General features: G+C 47.8%; 1 protein-coding gene across 10 annotated transcripts; it reads right to left on the reverse strand.

Moving 5' to 3' along the window:
• Positions 1-5: 5 nt before the first annotated feature.
• On the reverse strand, positions 6-16584 carry ssr1 (signal sequence receptor, alpha). 10 transcript variants are annotated; one of them, XR_014029161.1, is made up of 10 exons: positions 16361-16578; positions 15385-15512; positions 13553-13649; positions 13251-13289; positions 4045-4307; positions 2542-2618; positions 2359-2437; positions 2144-2247; positions 646-757; positions 6-278 (listed from the first exon to the last, which is right to left on the reverse strand). XR_014029161.1 is itself a non-coding variant. In XM_081352352.1 (10 exons), the coding sequence occupies exons 1-9, from the start codon at positions 16425-16427 to the stop codon at positions 690-692; spliced, it is 912 nt and encodes a 303-aa protein (XP_081208478.1). In that variant the 5' UTR covers positions 16428-16562; the 3' UTR covers positions 6-278; positions 646-689. The 10 variants fall into 10 exon arrangements, 8 of the variants coding, with proteins under 8 accessions (XP_081208478.1, XP_081208476.1, XP_081208477.1 ...); XM_081352352.1 differs by having other exon boundaries at positions 2154-2247; positions 16361-16562; XM_081352350.1 differs by adding an exon at positions 859-873 and having other exon boundaries at positions 6-757; positions 2154-2247; positions 16361-16562.
• Positions 16585-16675: the final 91 nt, after the last annotated feature.

A 16675-nucleotide genomic window follows, 5' to 3' on the forward strand; every position in this document is an offset into this window, starting at 1 on the left:
GTCAGTCATCTTTTGTTCAGTTTATTTGTATTTGTCCAAGTACACTCAGAACTGTACATCAGCTTGCTTATAATACAGTCACTTTATTAAATTGGTCAAAAAAACAAAACAAAACAACAAAAACAGTTCTCCTCCGTCCTGCAAGTGTGAGGAGAGACCGGAGTCGGAGAGACCGGAGTCGGTCCTGGAGCTCCTCTTCACAATCATGATTCCTTTAAAATCAGTCTTTATCAATTCATGGACTGAACGGGAATAAAGACACTTGAAGCAGAGCGGATCTGAGTGTGTGTGTGAGTGTGTGTGTGTGTGTGTGTGTGTGTGAGTGAGTGAGTGAAACACCAGCATCCCAGAATTCCTCAAACTCATCCAGAGAAAAAGAAGCGCGCAAAACATGATCAAAGTAACGAAAAAAATAAACCAAACCTACAGAAGCTTCAGCAACTCCTCGCTCACTTTCACTTAAAAAAACAAGTGTGTGTGTGTGTGTGTGTGTGTATCAGTCTCTGCTGGCGTCCAGTGATGGACAAACAAGGCTGTGTGTGAGTGTGAGTATATATATATATATATATATATGTGTGTGTGTGAGAGAGAGTGTGTGTGTGTATCAGTCTCTGCTGGCTGGGATGGTCGTCTCACTGTAAACACAGAGTGTGTGTGTGTGTGTGAGTGTGTGTGTCGAAGGCTTCTGTTCACTCGTCGGATCCGGCCGAGCGCTTCTGAGTCCTCTTACGCGGAGACCGTCTGGGAGACGCTTTATCTGAGACACACACACACACACAGACGCGTCAGTGACATGAGATACACACACATGATCAACACAAGCACGTTAGAGAGCGGAGGACAGAAGGCGGCGCTCACCTCTCCGACTCGCCACTGACCGGCCAGAGGAAATAAAGAGAGAGAGCGTGAGATCAGAGAGAAGAAGCAGATCCACAAACCCAGAGCAATAATCAATAATCAATAATCAATAGTCTAACAGCAGATTCACGGGTCTCGTCACATGACATGCAGCTAAACAAATAATCTCATTTTTATTTCTGTTTTATTTTGTTTTATAATAAGTATCATGATCATTATTATTTTTTATTATAAGTTTGACTTCTAAATATAAAATATGAAGAGAAAATATATTACCTTTGAAATTAAAATAGTCCAAAATATATATATTATATATATAAAAATACACAGATATGCATATATAAGAAATATTAGCATATTTATACATATAAATAAGTGAAAATATTTTTATATACAGTGCTATGCATAAGTTTAGACACCCATACTAAAGTTGACTAAAAAGAGGAATTAAAAAATCATCTTTTGGAAACTGAACTTAATGCCTTAATTAAATAAATTAGGAAAAATCCAACCTTTAAGGACACCAATTTTCTTTGTGAATGAATAATGTGTCGTAAATAAATAAATGTTCTTCCTTAAAATACAGGGTGCATAAGTCTGGACACCCCTATGTTAAATTCCCATAGAGGCAGGCAGAGTTTTATTTTTAAAGGCCAGTTACTTCATGGATCCAGGATACTATGCATCCTGATAAAGTTCCCTTGGCCTCTGGAATTAAAATAGCCCCACATCATCACATAGCCTTCACCATAACTAGAGATTGGCATGGAGTACTTTCCATAAGATCATCTCTCAATGCAAATCAAACCAGCTATTAGGCTAACTGAAATAAAACCATGCCAATCTCTAGGTATGGTGAACATTTAATTTAGGTATTAATTTATGGTGAATTTAACATAGGGGTGTCCAGACTTATGCACCCTGTATTTTAAGGAAATATTCACAAAGAAAATTGGTGTCCTTAAAGGTTGGATTTTACCTAATTTATTTAATTAAGGCATTAAGTTCAATTTCCAAAAGATGATTTTTTATTCCTCTTTTTAGTCAACTTTAGCATGGGTGTCTAAACTTATGCATAGCACTGTATATATATATATATATATATATATAAAAAATCTTACATTTATACATACATGTGTGTATTTATATATACAAAATAATTATACACACACACATATATTGTGTAAAATAATCGCTGCTCAGCCCTAATTTTAATGTAACTAGTGATTAGCCTTTCGTGGATTGGTGGACGAGCGTTTGGTAAAGCCGGCGGACTGTGATTGGCTGAAACTCACTGATCTGGTTGAGTGTTTCCTGTGGGATCCAGCTCATGTCCACATCATTGTGGTTGGAGGTTCCCATCTCGACTTTAGGTGCGGGTCGCCTCCTCTGCGCATACACACACACACACACACACACACACACACACACACACACAGCATCAGTAACTGAAGCACACATGGAGACTCCAGCAGCTGATGATGATGATGATGACCTCACCTTGCGTGACTCGAGCAGCTGATGAAGACCGACCACCAGAAGCAGACCGAGACCCGACAGGAACACGTACAGGAAGATCCTGGAGACACACACACACACACACACACACACACACACACACACACGTGAGCACAGCGCCACCTGCTGCTTGAAAACACAGAATGAGCCGCACTAAAGCCTCACGTCTCTCCGTCCAGACCGTCTTCTCTCTCCGTGATGGTGACCGTCTGGTTGAACACGGCGTCCTGGAACACGTTCCCCTGAAACAGAAAAGAGGAAGAGTGAGGAAGAGGAAGCAAATGGGAAGGAAACAGCAGTGAGAAACGGGAAGGAAACAGCAGTGAGAAACGGGAAGGAAACAGCAGTGAGAAACGGGAAGGAAACAGCAGTGAGAAACGGGAAGGAAACAGCAGTGAGAAACGGGAAGTGAACAGCAGTGAGAAACGGGAAGGAAACAGCAGTGAGAAACGGGAAGTGAACAGCAGTGAGAAACGGGAAGGAAACAGCAGTGAGAAACGGGAAGGAAACAGCAGTGAGAAACGGGAAGGAAACAGCAGGGAAAGAGGAAGTGAACAGCAGTGAGAAACGGGAAGGAAACAGCAGTGAGAAACGGGAAGGAAACAGCAGGGAAAGAGGAAGTGAACAGCAGTGAGAAACGGGAAGGAAACAGCAGTGAGAAACGGGAAGGAAACAGCAGTGAGAAACGGGAAGGAAACAGCAGTGAGAAACGGGAAGGAAACAGCAGTGAGAAACGGGAAGGAAACAGCAGTGAGAAACGGGAAGGAAACAGCAGGGAAAGAGGAAGTGAACAGCAGTGAGAAACGGGAAGGAAACAGCAGTGAGAAACGGGAAGGAAACAGCAGGGAAAGAGGAAGTGAACAGCAGTGAGAAACGGGAAGGAAACAGCAGTGAGAAACGGGAAGGAAACAGCAGTGAGAAACGGGAAGGAAACAGCAGGGATAGAGGAAGTGAACAGCGCTGAGAAACGGGAAGGAAACAGCAGGGAAAGAGGAAGTGAACAGCAGTGAGAAACGGGAAGGAAACAGCAGTGAGAAACGGGAAGGAAACAGCAGGGAAAGAGGAAGTGAACAGCAGTGAGAAACGGGAAGGAAACAGCAGTGAGAAACGGGAAGGAAACAGCAGTGAGAAACGGGAAGGAAACAGCAGTGAGAAACGGGAAGGAAACAGCAGTGAGAAACGGGAAGGAAACAGCAGGGAAAGAGGAAGTGAACAGCAGTGAGAAACGGGAAGGAAACAGCAGTGAGAAACGGGAAGGAAACAGCAGGGAAAGAGGAAGTGAACAGCAGTGAGAAACGGGAAGGAAACAGCAGTGAGAAACGGGAAGGAAACAGCAGTGAGAAACGGGAAGGAAACAGCAGGGATAGAGGAAGTGAACAGCGCTGAGAAACGGGAAGGAAACAGCAGGGAAAGAGGAAGTGAACAGCAGTGAGAAACGGGAAGGAAACAGCAGTGAGAAACAGGAAGGAAACAGCAGTGAGAAACGGGAAGGAAACAGCAGTGAGAAACGGGAAGGAAACAGCAGGGAAAGAGGAAGTGAACAGCAGTGAGAAACAGGAAGGAAACAGCAGTGAGAAACGGGAAGGAAACAGCAGGGAAAGAGGAAGTGAACAGCAGTGAGAAACAGGAAGTGAACAGCAGTGAGAAACAGGAAGTGGCGAGACTCACACTGATGTCCCTGTAGTTGAGGTTGATGACGAGGCCGAAGGGTCTTCCGCCCATGGGCTCGGCCGGGATGAAGGAATACTCGAACGTGGCCTGGCGCTGAGGAGGGACCTCGGTTCCCAGCTGGAGGGCCGTGAAGTTCTGGATGTAGAACTGGAAGTCCTGCGGGTAGCGGAACGAGGCGTCCAGGGAGTCCACGATGAAGTTCTCCGAGCCCTTGTTGGTGAATCCCAACAGGAACTTCACGATGTTGTTGGCGGGAAAATCTGACATTCAGAAAGAGAAGAAACGCTCAGTCTGTGCGAGAACGAACATTATTGTTTTGAAAGTTTGCATGCGTTTTGTTGATCATCATATCTAATCCTTCAGGCTCTTATGGCTCGTATAGTCTAATATAGTGAGAAAATGGAGGAAAAAACAGCTCAAAATATGCAGTTTGTTGTGGATGCTGATGTTTATATGACTGCAAATCAATGAAATCTTTATAAAAGACTACTAATATAAAATCATATAAATATCAGTCATGACTCGATTACTGTCAATGTTTTAGCAAGATGATATTTAGAGGTTTAGATTTATGATCAAAGCTCTGTAGATTGAAAACAATGTAATGAAATACAACGATGTTTGACAGATGAACAAACCCTTCCTCAAAAGCCTGATGATCATATTTGATACTTAAATATGTAGAATGTATATGTATAGTTGCTTTAGTCCAGTAGAAATATTAACAATATCAAAGTTATTCTTGACACGACACAAGCAGAAGGAGGGACGTTTGTACAGTTACACAAACACATTCACTGGATAAAAGAGTCTAAGACAGTGGTTCCCAACCTCCGGCTCGCGACACACACACACACACACACACACGCACACACGAGTGAAGCTAAGGGTATATTCACACCAGGAAAGTCCGATAGTTCACTTGCTTTGGTCCGGACCAAATCCAATGTTGATTTTGTTTGTTTGGTACGGTTCGCTTTCACACTGCTCTTTTTGCAAGTGAACCAAAATTTGTAAACAAAACCACACGTGTGCTACGGTCGGCAGGAATTCTCAAGCAGGAAAAAGCAGGAAGTGCAAAAACAGACTCAGCATGGAGATATTTCGTGCAATATTTGGTGTTATTCTCTACAAATGCAATATGAAGAAACTAATGAGCATCATAATACAATGTCATCTATACGATGTTGGAATTAGGAATTTGCGAAGACGAAGATGTGCTGCAAGACGGTTCCGGCGGAGAGAATGCGCTTTAAACCATAAGATAAGACAAAAGAGCGCTCTGTCTGTGACACACGACGCGCAGAGAGACGCGCAGAAGTATCTTGTGCACAGACAGTGCGCCGAATCCTCTCTCTTTCACGCTTGAACGAACAATAACACACACCAGTAATGTTTAAAGGTCCCATGACATGCTACTTTTTGTAGGCTTTAATATAGGCCTTAGTGGTCCCTAGTACTGTATCTGAAATCTCTTTCCAAAAATTCAGTCTCAGTGCAGAATTATAGCCACTACAAGCCAGTCCCAGAATGAGCTTCCTTCAGACGGGCCGTTTCGGTGTCTGTAGCCTTAAATGTTAATGAGGAGGAGAAAGGCGGCGCAAGGTGGAGGGTGGGTGTGGCCTTGACCATCTTGCGCAACGGTACCGTGGCGTGCATGTTTACGTTGGCTATAGCAATGGCATGAAGACACGCAGTCTTTCAAGCATTTCAGTTTGACCCAGAATCTGATCCGGATGAAGAAGTTGCAACTCAGCGGCTCCAGCAGGACGTCTCCGAATGGTTAGTTTAAAATATTATGTCTGGATACGGTACTTTATTCTGATGGTTTACAGTTATCACCATGTAGCTAATGCTAACCTACTGTTGCCTTTTCATGAGAGATCTGTAACGTCTGTATTTATCTTATTACAATTACATCAAGCTCTGCGATCTTGAAATGCGGATATCGCGCGCGCCATATAACCAACAGGAAAATGGTTATCCAAATAACAAAGAAGTGTACAACACTCGCGGAAACCAACTTGAGTTTGATTCAACCGAACCAAACAAGGCAGGTGTGAATACACCCTGAAACATGTGACGCTAAGATCATCAAGACAGTGTTCTGCCAGTGTTCTGCCAGTGTTCTTCCAGTGTTCTGCCCGTGTGCGCTCGTGTTCTGCTAGTTTTCTGCCAGTGTTCTGCTCGTGTTCTGCTCGTGTTCTGCTCGTGTTCTGCCAGTGTTCTGCCAGTGTTCTGCCAGTGTTCTGCCAGTGTTCTGCCCGTGTGCGCTCGTGTTCTGCTAGTGTTCTGCTAGTGTTCTGCTCATGTTCTGCTCATGTTCTGCTAGTGTTCTGCCAGTGTTCTGCCAGTGTTCTGCTAGTGTGCGCTCGTGTTCTGCCAGTGTTCTGCCAGTGTTCTGCTAGTGTGCGCTCGTGTTCTGCCAGTGTTCTGCTCGTGTTCTGCCAGTGTTCTGCTAGTGCGCTCGTGTTCTGCCAGTGTTCTGCCAGTGTTCTGCTAGTGTTCTGCCAGTGTTCTGCTAGTGCGCTCGTGTTCTGCCAGTGTTCTGCCAGTGTTCTGCCAGTGTTCTGCCAGTGTTCTGCCAGTGTTCTGCCAGTGTTCTGCCAGTGTTCTGCCAGTGTTCTGCCAGTGTTCTGCCAGTGCGCTCGTGTTCTGCCCGTGTTCTGCCCGTGTTCTGCCCGTGTTCTGCCCGTGTTCTGCCCGTGTTCTGCCCGTGTTCTGCCCGTGTTCTGCCAGTGTTCTGCCAGTGTGCGCTCGTGTTCTGCCAGTGTTCTGCCAGTGTTCTGCTAGTGTGCGCTCGTGTTCTGCCAGTGTTCTGCCAGTGTTCTGCCAGTGTGCGCTCGTGTTCTGCCCGTGTTCTGCCAGTGTTCTGCCAGTGTGCGCTCATGTTCTGCCAGTGTTCTGCCAGTGTTCTGCCAGTGTTCTGCCAGTGTTCTGCCAGTGTTCTGCCAGTGTGCGCTCGTGTTCTGCCAGTGTTCTGCCAGTGTGCGCTCGTGTTCTGCCAGTGTTCTGCCAGTGTGCGCTCGTGTTCTGCCAGTGTTCTGCCAGTGTGCGCTCGTGTTCTGCCAGTGTTCTGCCAGTGTTCTGCCAGTGTTCTGCCAGTGTGCGCTCGTGTTCTGCTAGTGTTCTGCCAGTGTTCTGCCAGTGTTCTGCTCATGTTCTGCTAGTGTGCGCTCGTGTTCTGTTAGTGTTCTGCCAGTGTTCTGCTCATGTTCTGCCAGTGTTCTCCTAGTGTGCGCTCGTGTTCTGCCAGTGTTCTGCTAGTGTTCTGCTAGTGTGTGCTCGTGTTCTGCTAGTGTTCTGCCAGTGTTCTGCCAATGTTCTGCCAGTGTGCGCTCGTGTTCTGCCAGTGTTCTGCCAGTGTGCGCTCGTGTTCTGCCAGTGTTCTGCCAGTGTTCTGCTAGTGTGCGCTCGTGTTCTGCTCATGTTCTGCTCATGTTCTGCCCGTGTTCTGCTAGTGTGCGCTCGTGTTCTGCTCATGTTCTGCTCATGTTCTGCCAGTGTTCTGCCAGTGTTCTGCCAGTGTTCTGCCAGTGTTCTGCCAGTGTTCTGCTAGTGTGCGCTCGTGTTCTGCCAGTGTTCTGCCAGTGTTCTGCTAGTGTGCGCTCGTGTTCTGCTCATGTTCTGCTCGTGTTCTGCCCGTGTTCTGCCCGTGTTCTGCTAGTGTGCGCTCGTGTTCTGCCAGTGTTCTGCTAGTGTGCGCTCATGTTCTGCCAGTGTTCTGCCAGTGTTCTGCCAGTGTTCTGCCAGTGTTCTCCTAGTGTGCGCTCGTGTTCTGCCAGTGTTCTGCCAGTGTTCTGCTAGTGTTCTGCCAGTGTTCTCCTAGTGTGCGCTCGTGTTCTGCCAGTGTTCTGCCAGTGTTCTGCCCGTGTTCTGCCAGTGTTCTGCTAGTGTGCGCTCGTGTTCTGCTCATGTTCTGCTCGTGTTCTGCCCGTGTTCTGCCCGTGTTCTGCCAGTGTTCTGCTAGTGTGCGCTCGTGTTCGCTCGTGTTCTGCTCGTGTTCTGCCCGTGTTCTGCTAGTGTTCTGCCAGTGTGCGCTCGTGTTCTGCCCGTGTTCTGCTAGTGTTCTGCCAGTGTGCGCTCGTGTTCTGCCAGTGTTCTGCCAGTGTTCTGCCAGTGTGCGCTCGTGTTCTGCTAGTGTTCTGCCAGTGTGCGCTCGTGTTCTGCCAGTGTTCTGCCAGTGTTCTGCCAGTGTTCTCCTAGTGTGCGCTCGTGTTCTGCCAGTGTTCTGCCAGTGTTCTGCTCGTGTTCTGCCAGTGTTCTGCTCGTGTTCTGCCAGTGTTCTGCCAGTGTTCTGCCAGTGTTCTGCCAGTGTTCTGCCAGTGTGCGCTCGTGTTCTGCCAGTGTTCTGCCAGTGTTCTGCTAGTGTTCTGCCAGTGTGCGCTCGTGTTCTGCCAGTGTTCTCCTAGTGTGCGCTCGTGTTCTGCCCGTGTTCTGCCCGTGTTCTGCCCGTGTTCTGCCAGTGTTCTGCCCGTGTTCTGCCAGTGTTCTGCCAGTGTTCTCCTAGTGTGCGCTCGTGTTCTGCCAGTGTTCTGCCAGTGTTCTGCTAGTGTTCTGCCAGTGTGCGCTCGTGTTCTGCCAGTGTTCTGCTAGTGTGCGCTCGTGTTCTGCTAGTGTTCTGCTAGTGTGCGCTCGTGTTCTGCCAGTGTTCTGCCAGTGTGCGCTCGTGTTCTGCCAGTGTTCTGCCAGTGTTCTCCTAGTGTGCGCTCGTGTTCTGCCAGTGTTCTGCCAGTGTTCTGCCAGTGTTCTGCCAGTGTTCTGCCAGTGTTCTGCTAGTGTTCTGCTAGTGTGCGCTCGTGTTCTGCCAGTGTTCTGCCAGTGTGCGCTCGTGTTCTGCCAGTGTTCTGCCAGTGTTCTCCTAGTGTGCGCTCGTGTTCTGCCAGTGTTCTGCCAGTGTTCTGCCAGTGTGCGCTCGTGTTCTGCCAGTGTTCTGCTAGTGTGCGCTCGTGTTCTGCCAGTGTTCTGCCAGTGTGCGCTCGTGTTCTGCCAGTGTTCTGCCAGTGTTCTCCTAGTGTGCGCTCGTGTTCTGCCAGTGTTCTGCCAGTGTTCTGCCAGTGTTCTGCTAGTGTTCTGCCAGTGTGCGCTCGTGTTCTGCCAGTGTTCTCCTAGTGTGCGCTCGTGTTCTGCCAGTGTTCTGCCAGTGTTCTGCCCGTGTTCTGCCCGTGTTCTGCCCGTGTTCTGCCAGTGTTCTGCCAGTGTTCTGCCAGTGTTCTGCCAGTGTTCTCCTAGTGTGCGCTCGTGTTCTGCCAGTGTTCTGCCAGTGTTCTGCCAGTGTTCTGCTAGTGTTCTGCCAGTGTGCGCTCGTGTTCTGCCAGTGTTCTGCCAGTGTTCTGCTAGTGTGCGCTCGTGTTCTGCCAGTGTTCTGCCAGTGTGCGCTCGTGTTCTGCCAGTGTTCTGCCAGTGTTCTGCCAGTGTTCTGCCAGTGTTCTGCCAGTGTGCGCTCGTGTTCTGCTAGTGTTCTGCTAGTGTTCTGCTAGTGTTCTGCTAGTGTTCTGCTAGTGTTCTGCTAGTGTTCTGCTAGTGTTCTGCTAGTGTTCTGCTCATGTTCTGCTCATGTTCTGCTAGTGTGCGCTCGTGTTCTGCCAGTGTTCTGCTAGTGTTCTGCTCATGTTCTGCTAGTGTTCTGCTAGCGTGCGCTCGTGTTCTGCTAGTGTTCTGCCAGTGTTCTGCTCATGTTCTGCCAGTGTTCTCCTAGTGTGCGCTCGTGTTCTGCCAGTGTTCTGCTAGTGTTCTGCCAGTGTTCGCTCGTGTTCTGCCAGCGTTCTGCTAGTGTGCGCTCGTGTTCTGCTCATGTTCTGCTAGTGTTCTGCCAGTGTGCGCTCGTGTTCTGCCAGTGTTCTGCCAGTGTTCTGCCAGTGTTCTGCCAGTGTTCTGCCAGTGTTCTGCCAGTGTTCTGCCAGTGTTCTGCCAGTGTTCGCTCGTGTTCTGCCAGTGTTCTGCCAGTGTTCTGCCAGTGTTCTGCCAGTGTTCTGCCAGTGTTCTGCCAGTGTTCTGCCAGTGTTCTCCTAGTGTGCGCTCGTGTTCTGCCAGTGTTCTGCCAGTGTTCTGCTAGTGTTCTGCCAGTGTGCGCTCGTGTTCTGCCAGTGTTCTCCTAGTGTGCGCTCGTGTTCTGCCAGTGTTCTGCCAGTGTTCTGCCCGTGTTCTGCCCGTGTTCTGCCAGTGTTCTGCCAGTGTTCTGCCAGTGTTCTGCCAGTGTTCTCCTAGTGTGCGCTCGTGTTCTGCCAGTGTTCTGCCAGTGTTCTGCCAGTGTTCTGCCAGTGTTCTGCCAGTGTTCTGCCAGTGTTCTGCTAGTGTTCTGCCAGTGTGCGCTCGTGTTCTGCCAGTGTTCTGCCAGTGTTCTGCCAGTGTGCGCTCGTGTTCTGCCAGTGTTCTGCCAGTGTGCGCTCGTGTTCTGCCAGTGTTCTGCCAGTGTTCTGCTAGTGTGCGCTCGTGTTCTGCTAGTGTTCTGCTAGTGTTCTGCTAGTGTTCTGCTAGTGTTCTGCTCATGTTCTGCTCATGTTCTGCTAGTGTGCGCTCGTGTTCTGCCAGTGTTCTGCTAGTGTTCTGCTCATGTTCTGCTAGTGTTCTGCTAGCGTGCGCTCGTGTTCTGCTAGTGTTCTGCCAGTGTTCTGCTCATGTTCTGCCAGTGTTCTCCTAGTGTGCGCTCGTGTTCTGCCAGTGTTCTGCTAGTGTTCTGCCAGTGTTCGCTCGTGTTCTGCCAGCGTTCTGCTAGTGTGCGCTCGTGTTCTGCTCATGTTCTGCTAGTGTTCTGCCAGTGTGCGCTCGTGTTCTGCCAGTGTTCTGCCAGTGTTCTGCCAGTGTTCTGCTAGTGTTCTGCCAGTGTTCGCTCGTGTTCTGCCAGTGTTCTGCCAGTGTTCTGCCAGTGTTCTGCCAGTGTTCTGCCAGTGTTCTGCCAGTGTTCTCCTAGTGTGCGCTCGTGTTCTGCCAGTGTTCTGCCAGTGTTCTGCCCGTGTTCTGCCCGTGTTCTGCCAGTGTTCTGCCAGTGTTCTGCCAGTGTTCTGCCAGTGTTCTGCCAGTGTTCTGCCAGTGTTCTAGTGTGCGCTCGTGTTCTGCCAGTGTTCTGCCAGTGTTCTGCCAGTGTTCTGCCAGTGTTCTGCTAGTGTTCTGCCAGTGTGCGCTCGTGTTCTGCCAGTGTTCTGCCAGTGTTCTGCCAGTGTTCTGCTAGTGTGCGCTCGTGTTCTGCCAGTGTTCTGCCAGTGTGCGCTCGTGTTCTGCCAGTGTTCTGCCAGTGTTCTGCCAGTGTTCTGCCAGTGTTCTGCCAGTGTTCTGCCAGTGTTCTGCCAGTGTTCTGCTAGTGTGCGCTCGTGTTCTGCTAGTGTTCTGCTAGTGTTCTGCTCGTGTGCGCTCGTGTTCTGCCAGTGTTCTGCTAGTGTTCTGCTAGTGTTCTGCTCATGTTCTGCTAGTGTTCTGCTAGCGTGCGCTCGTGTTCTGCTAGTGTTCTGCCAGTGTTCTGCTAGTGTTCTGCTCATGTTCTGCTAGTGTTCTGCTAGCGTGCGCTCGTGTTCTGCTAGTGTTCTGCCAGTGTTCTGCTCATGTTCTGCCAGTGTTCTCCTAGTGTGCGCTCGTGTTCTGCCAGTGTTCTGCTAGTGTTCTGCCAGTGTTCGCTCGTGTTCTGCCAGCGTTCTGCTAGTGTGCGCTCGTGTTCTGCTCATGTTCTGCTAGTGTTCTGCCAGTGTGCGCTCGTGTTCTGCCAGTGTTCTGCCAGTGTTCTGCCAGTGTTCTGCCAGTGTTCTGCCAGTGTTCTGCCAGTGTTCTGCCAGTGTTCTGCCTGTGTTCTGCCAGTGTTCTGCCAGTGTTCTGCCAGTGTTCTGCTCATGTTCTGCTAGTGTTCTGCCAGTGTTCTGCCTGTGTTCTGCCAGTGTTCTGCCAGTGTTCGCTCGTGTTCTGCCAGTGTTCTGCCAGTGTTCGCTTGTGTTCTGCCAGTGTGCGCTCGTGTTCTGCCAGTGTGCGCTCGTGTTCTGCTAGTGTTCTGCCAGTGCGCTCGTGTTCTGCCAGTGTTCTGCCAGTGTGCACTCGTGTTCTGCTAGTGTTCTGCTAGTGTGCGCTCGTGTTCTGCCAGTGTTCTGCTCATGTACTGCTAGTGTTCTGCCAGTGTTCTGCTAGTGTTCTGCTCATGTACTGCTAGTGTTCTGCCAGTGTTCTGCTAGTGTTCTGCTCATGTTCTCGACGTGGATGAAGGAACATCACCTGCAGCTCAACTTGGCAAAGACTGAGCTTCTCGTCCTCCCTGCCAATCCGTCTCTACAGCACAACTTCACTATCCCAGCTAGAGTCATCATCAATCACCCCATCAAAGTCGGTGAGAAATCTTGGAGTAACGTTTGATGACCAGCTGACCTTCACAGATCACATTTCAAAGACAGCTCGATCATGCAGGTTTGCACTGCACAACATCAGGAAGATCAGGCCTTTCCTAACTGAGCATGCAACACAACTTCTCGTCCAGGCCCTGGTCATTTCTAGGCTTGACTACTGTAATGCTCTTCTGGCCGGACTTCCAACATGTGCAACTAAACCCCTACAGATGATCCAAAATGCTGCAGCCCGTCTTGTCTTCAACGAGCCAAAGAGGGCCCACGTCACTCCTCTGTTCATCTCTCTGCACTGGCTACCTATCGCTGCTCGCATCAAGTTCAAGGCATTAACGCTTGCTTACAGATCTATCACAGGCTCAGCTCCCTCCTACTTTCACTCACTCCTACGAGTCTACATCCCTGCCAGAAGCCTACGATCGGCCAACGAGCGACGTCTCGTGGTTCCATCCCAGAAAGCCACAAAATCACTTTCCAGAACATTCTCATTCACAGTTCCATGCTGGTGGAACGCTCTCCCCACCCTCATCCGGAATGCAGAATCCCTGACAACCTTCAAAAAACATCTGAAAACCCATCTCTTCCGGGAGCACTTAACCTCATTTAAAAAAAAAAAAAAAAAAAAAAACCTCCCCTTTCCCTCTAAACCTCACTTATCGGGCTTATGCTACTCTGAATAATGCCTGAACTTTATATCTTGAGCACTTCTTGCGCTGCTTTTTGTTTTTTGCCTCTTCATGATGACTCGCTTAATCTAGTCCTACTTTGTAAGTCGCTTTGGATAAAAGCGTCTGCTAAATGACTAAATGTAAATGTTCTGCTAGTGTTCTGCTAGTGTGCGCTAGTGTTTCAGCTGCAGGTTCAGGATTTCTGAAGATTAACTCTTACTTGTAGATGAAGAAACATCAGCGCTCCTTTTCAGCGACCCTGTTGATAACCATTCATCCATGTGTGAATAACTTACAGTACAAGTACGGTAGACACACTGCTGGGTATTCTTAACAGCCGAACAGCGAGATTAAATCGTGAATGTTTATTTTTGATATTATTTATGGTATTACTATATCTCATTAGACATTTGCTGGTGTATTAAGAAAGTGGTTGTTTTTAACAGTAACTGGCGTTGCACAGGATGAAAACCACTGGTCTAAACTCTGTCATCGAGTGTGTGTGTGTGTGAGACTCTTCACCTTCTCCTTTGACGAAGAGGATGGTGGTGTCGGCGTTGGGTGAAGCCTTCATCTCTCCCACCAGAGCTTCATCTTCCTCTTCCTCCTTTTCTTCAGTCTGAGGGACGAGACCAACACATCAAGTCATGAACGTGAACACGAGCCACTCAAACCAGATGACGTTCGTTCTCTTAACGGTTCAGCGTCCGTTCGTTCGTTCTCTTAACGGTTCAGCGTCCGTTCGTTCGTTCTCTTACTAGTTCAGTGTTTGTTTGTTCGTTCTCTTACTAGTTCAGTGTTTGTTCGTTCGTTCTCTTACTAGTTCAGTGTTTGTTCGTTCATTCTCTTACTAGTTCAGTGTTTGTTCGTTCTCTTACTAGTTCAGCGTTCGTTCGCTCGTTCTCTTACTGGTTTAGTGTTCGTTCGTTCTCTTACTAGTTCAGAGTTTGTTTGTTCGTTCTCTTACTAGTTCAGAGTTTGTTTGTTCGTCCTTTTACTGGTTTAGTGTTCGTTCGTTCTCTTACTAGTTCAGCGTCTGTTCGTTCGTTCTCTTAACGGTTCAGTGTCCGTTCGTTCGTTCTCTTACCAGTTCAGCGTCTGTTCGTTCATTCTCTAACTAGTTCAGCATCCGTTCGTTAGTTCTCTAACTAGTTCAGCGTTCGTTCGTTCGTTCTCTTACTAGTTCAGAGTTTGTTTGTTTGTCCTTTTACTGGTTTAGTGTTAGCTCGTTCTCTTACTAGTTCAGCGTTCATTTGCTTGTTCTCTTACTGGTTTAGTGTTCGTTCGTTCTCTTACTAGTTCAGTGTTTGTTCGTTCGTTCTCTTACTAGTTCAGTGTTTGTTCGTTCGTTCTCTTACTTGTTCAGTGTTTGTTTGTTCGTTCTCTTACTTGTTCAGTGTTTGTTTGTTCGTTCTCTTACTAGTTCAGTGTTTGTTTGTTCGTTCTCTTACTAGTTCAGTGTTTGTTCGTTCGTTCTCTTACTAGTTCAGTGTTTGTTCGTTCGTTCTCTTACTTGTTCAGTGTTTGTTTGTTCGTTCTCTTACTAGTTCAGTGTTTGTTCGTTCGATTATTAAAGTCTTTCTATTCTATTCTATTCTCTTACTAGTTCAGAGTTTGTTTGTTCGTCCTTTTACTGGTTTAGTGTTCATTCGTTCTCTTACTAGTTCAATGTTTGTTTGTTCGTTCTCTTACTAGTTCAGCGTTCCTTCGTTCGTTCTCTTACTTGTTCAGTGTTTGTTTGTTCGTTCTCTTACTAGTTCAGCGTTCCTTCGTTCGTTCTCTTACTTGTTCAGTGTTTGTTTGTTCGTTCTCTTACTAGTTCAGCGTTCCTTCGTTCGTTCTCTTACTTGTTCAGTGTTTGTTCGTTCTCTTACTAGTTCAGCGTTCGTTCGCTCGTTCTCTTACTAGTTCAGCGTTCGTTCGCTCGTTCTCTTACTGGTTTAGTGTTCGTTCGCTCGTTCTCTTATTGGTTTAGTGTTCGTTCGTTCTCTTACTAGTTCAGAGTTTGTTTGTTCGTCCTTTTACTGGTTTAGTGTTTGTTCGCTCTCTTACTGGTTCAATATTTGTTTGTTCGTTCTCTTACTAGTTCAGCGTTCGTTCGCTCGTTCTCTTACTAGTTCAGCGTTCGTTCGCTCGTTCTCTTACTAGTTCAGCGTTCGTTCGCTCGTTCTCTTACTAGTTCAGCGTTCGTTCGCTCGTTCTCTTACTAGTTCAGCGTTCGTTCGCTCGTTCTCTTACTGGTTTAGTGTTCGTTCGTTCTCTTACTAGTTCAGAGTTTGTTTGTTCGTCCTTTTACTGGTTTAGTGTTTGTTCGCTCTCTTACTGGTTCAATATTTGTTTGTTCGTTCTCTTACTAGTTCAGTGTTTTCGTCGTCCTCCACCTCGGCTTCATCATCCTCATCCTCAGCCATCACATCATCAGCGGTGTCTTCATCCACAGCATCTTCTTCCTCAGTCGCATCCTGAGCCGACACCAGCGGACCTGAACACACACACACACAGCTGGAAATCATTATCAAGTCTAACACACTCTCTCTCTCTCTCTCACACACACACACACACACACACACTCTCTCTCTCTCTCACACACACACACACACACACACTCTCTCTCTCTCACACACACTCACTCGCGCACACACACTTAAACAATCACACAGTCTCTCTCTCACACACACACTGACTCTCTCTCTCTCACACACACACACACACACTTAAACAATCACACAGTCTCTCTCACTCACTCACACACACACACACACACACACACACACACTCACTCACTCACACACACACACACACACACACAACCCTCTCTCTCACACACACACACACACACACATAAACAATCACACAGTCTCTCTCTCACACACACAACCCTCTCTCTCTCACACACACACACACACACACTCACAGGACTGAAATCAGTGTGTTCTCAGTAAAGTCACCTCTGAAGCTCCACTCATCTGATGATGTACACTACTGTATGGCGTCCTCGTCACAGTTCTGGGTAATATTAATTAATATCATGTACTTACTGCATGATTAGCGTAGTTGCTTGTAATTATGTATATGTAATGTTGTTACTATAGTAAGTTCATGTAAACAGTGTTGCTTCCAGTCCTGTGCTGATGTGTTTATAGCTGAAGGACACGTCACACACTCACACACACTCTCACACACTCGCCGCTGTCTCCAGAAGAGCCCGAACGCCTCATAACGAGCCTCTATCGCCGGTTATTGATGATTCCCCGCGGACTGGTCGAGTTATCGATCATCACTGCACATAAAGAGAGTTTAAGGAAGCGCGGCCTGACACGTTAAACTCACCCTTCATCAGGAGCGTCGCGGGAAACGCCAGCAGGAGCAACAGCAGCATCTTCTGCAGGAGCTTCATGACTTCAGAGAGACGATAACGAGGAACAAATGACAATTATTATTATTAAAGGAGAATACGTGAGGAAGACGCGCTGCTGGACTGTGAATGAGCCACACTGACGAAGAGTCGCACTGCGCACGCGCCTCATCCGGGACACTGATGACGTCTCACGCACAGAGACACGTGTCGCTTTAGAAATCAAATGAGCGCAAGGAAGATCTGACAATGGGCGGGGCTTTCGACGGGCTTGCGTTTTTATGAATTTT

This window comes from Scardinius erythrophthalmus, assembly GCF_964197995.2.
Source record: "Scardinius erythrophthalmus genome assembly, chromosome: 22".
Classification (NCBI taxonomy): Eukaryota; Metazoa; Chordata; class Actinopteri; order Cypriniformes; family Leuciscidae; genus Scardinius; species Scardinius erythrophthalmus.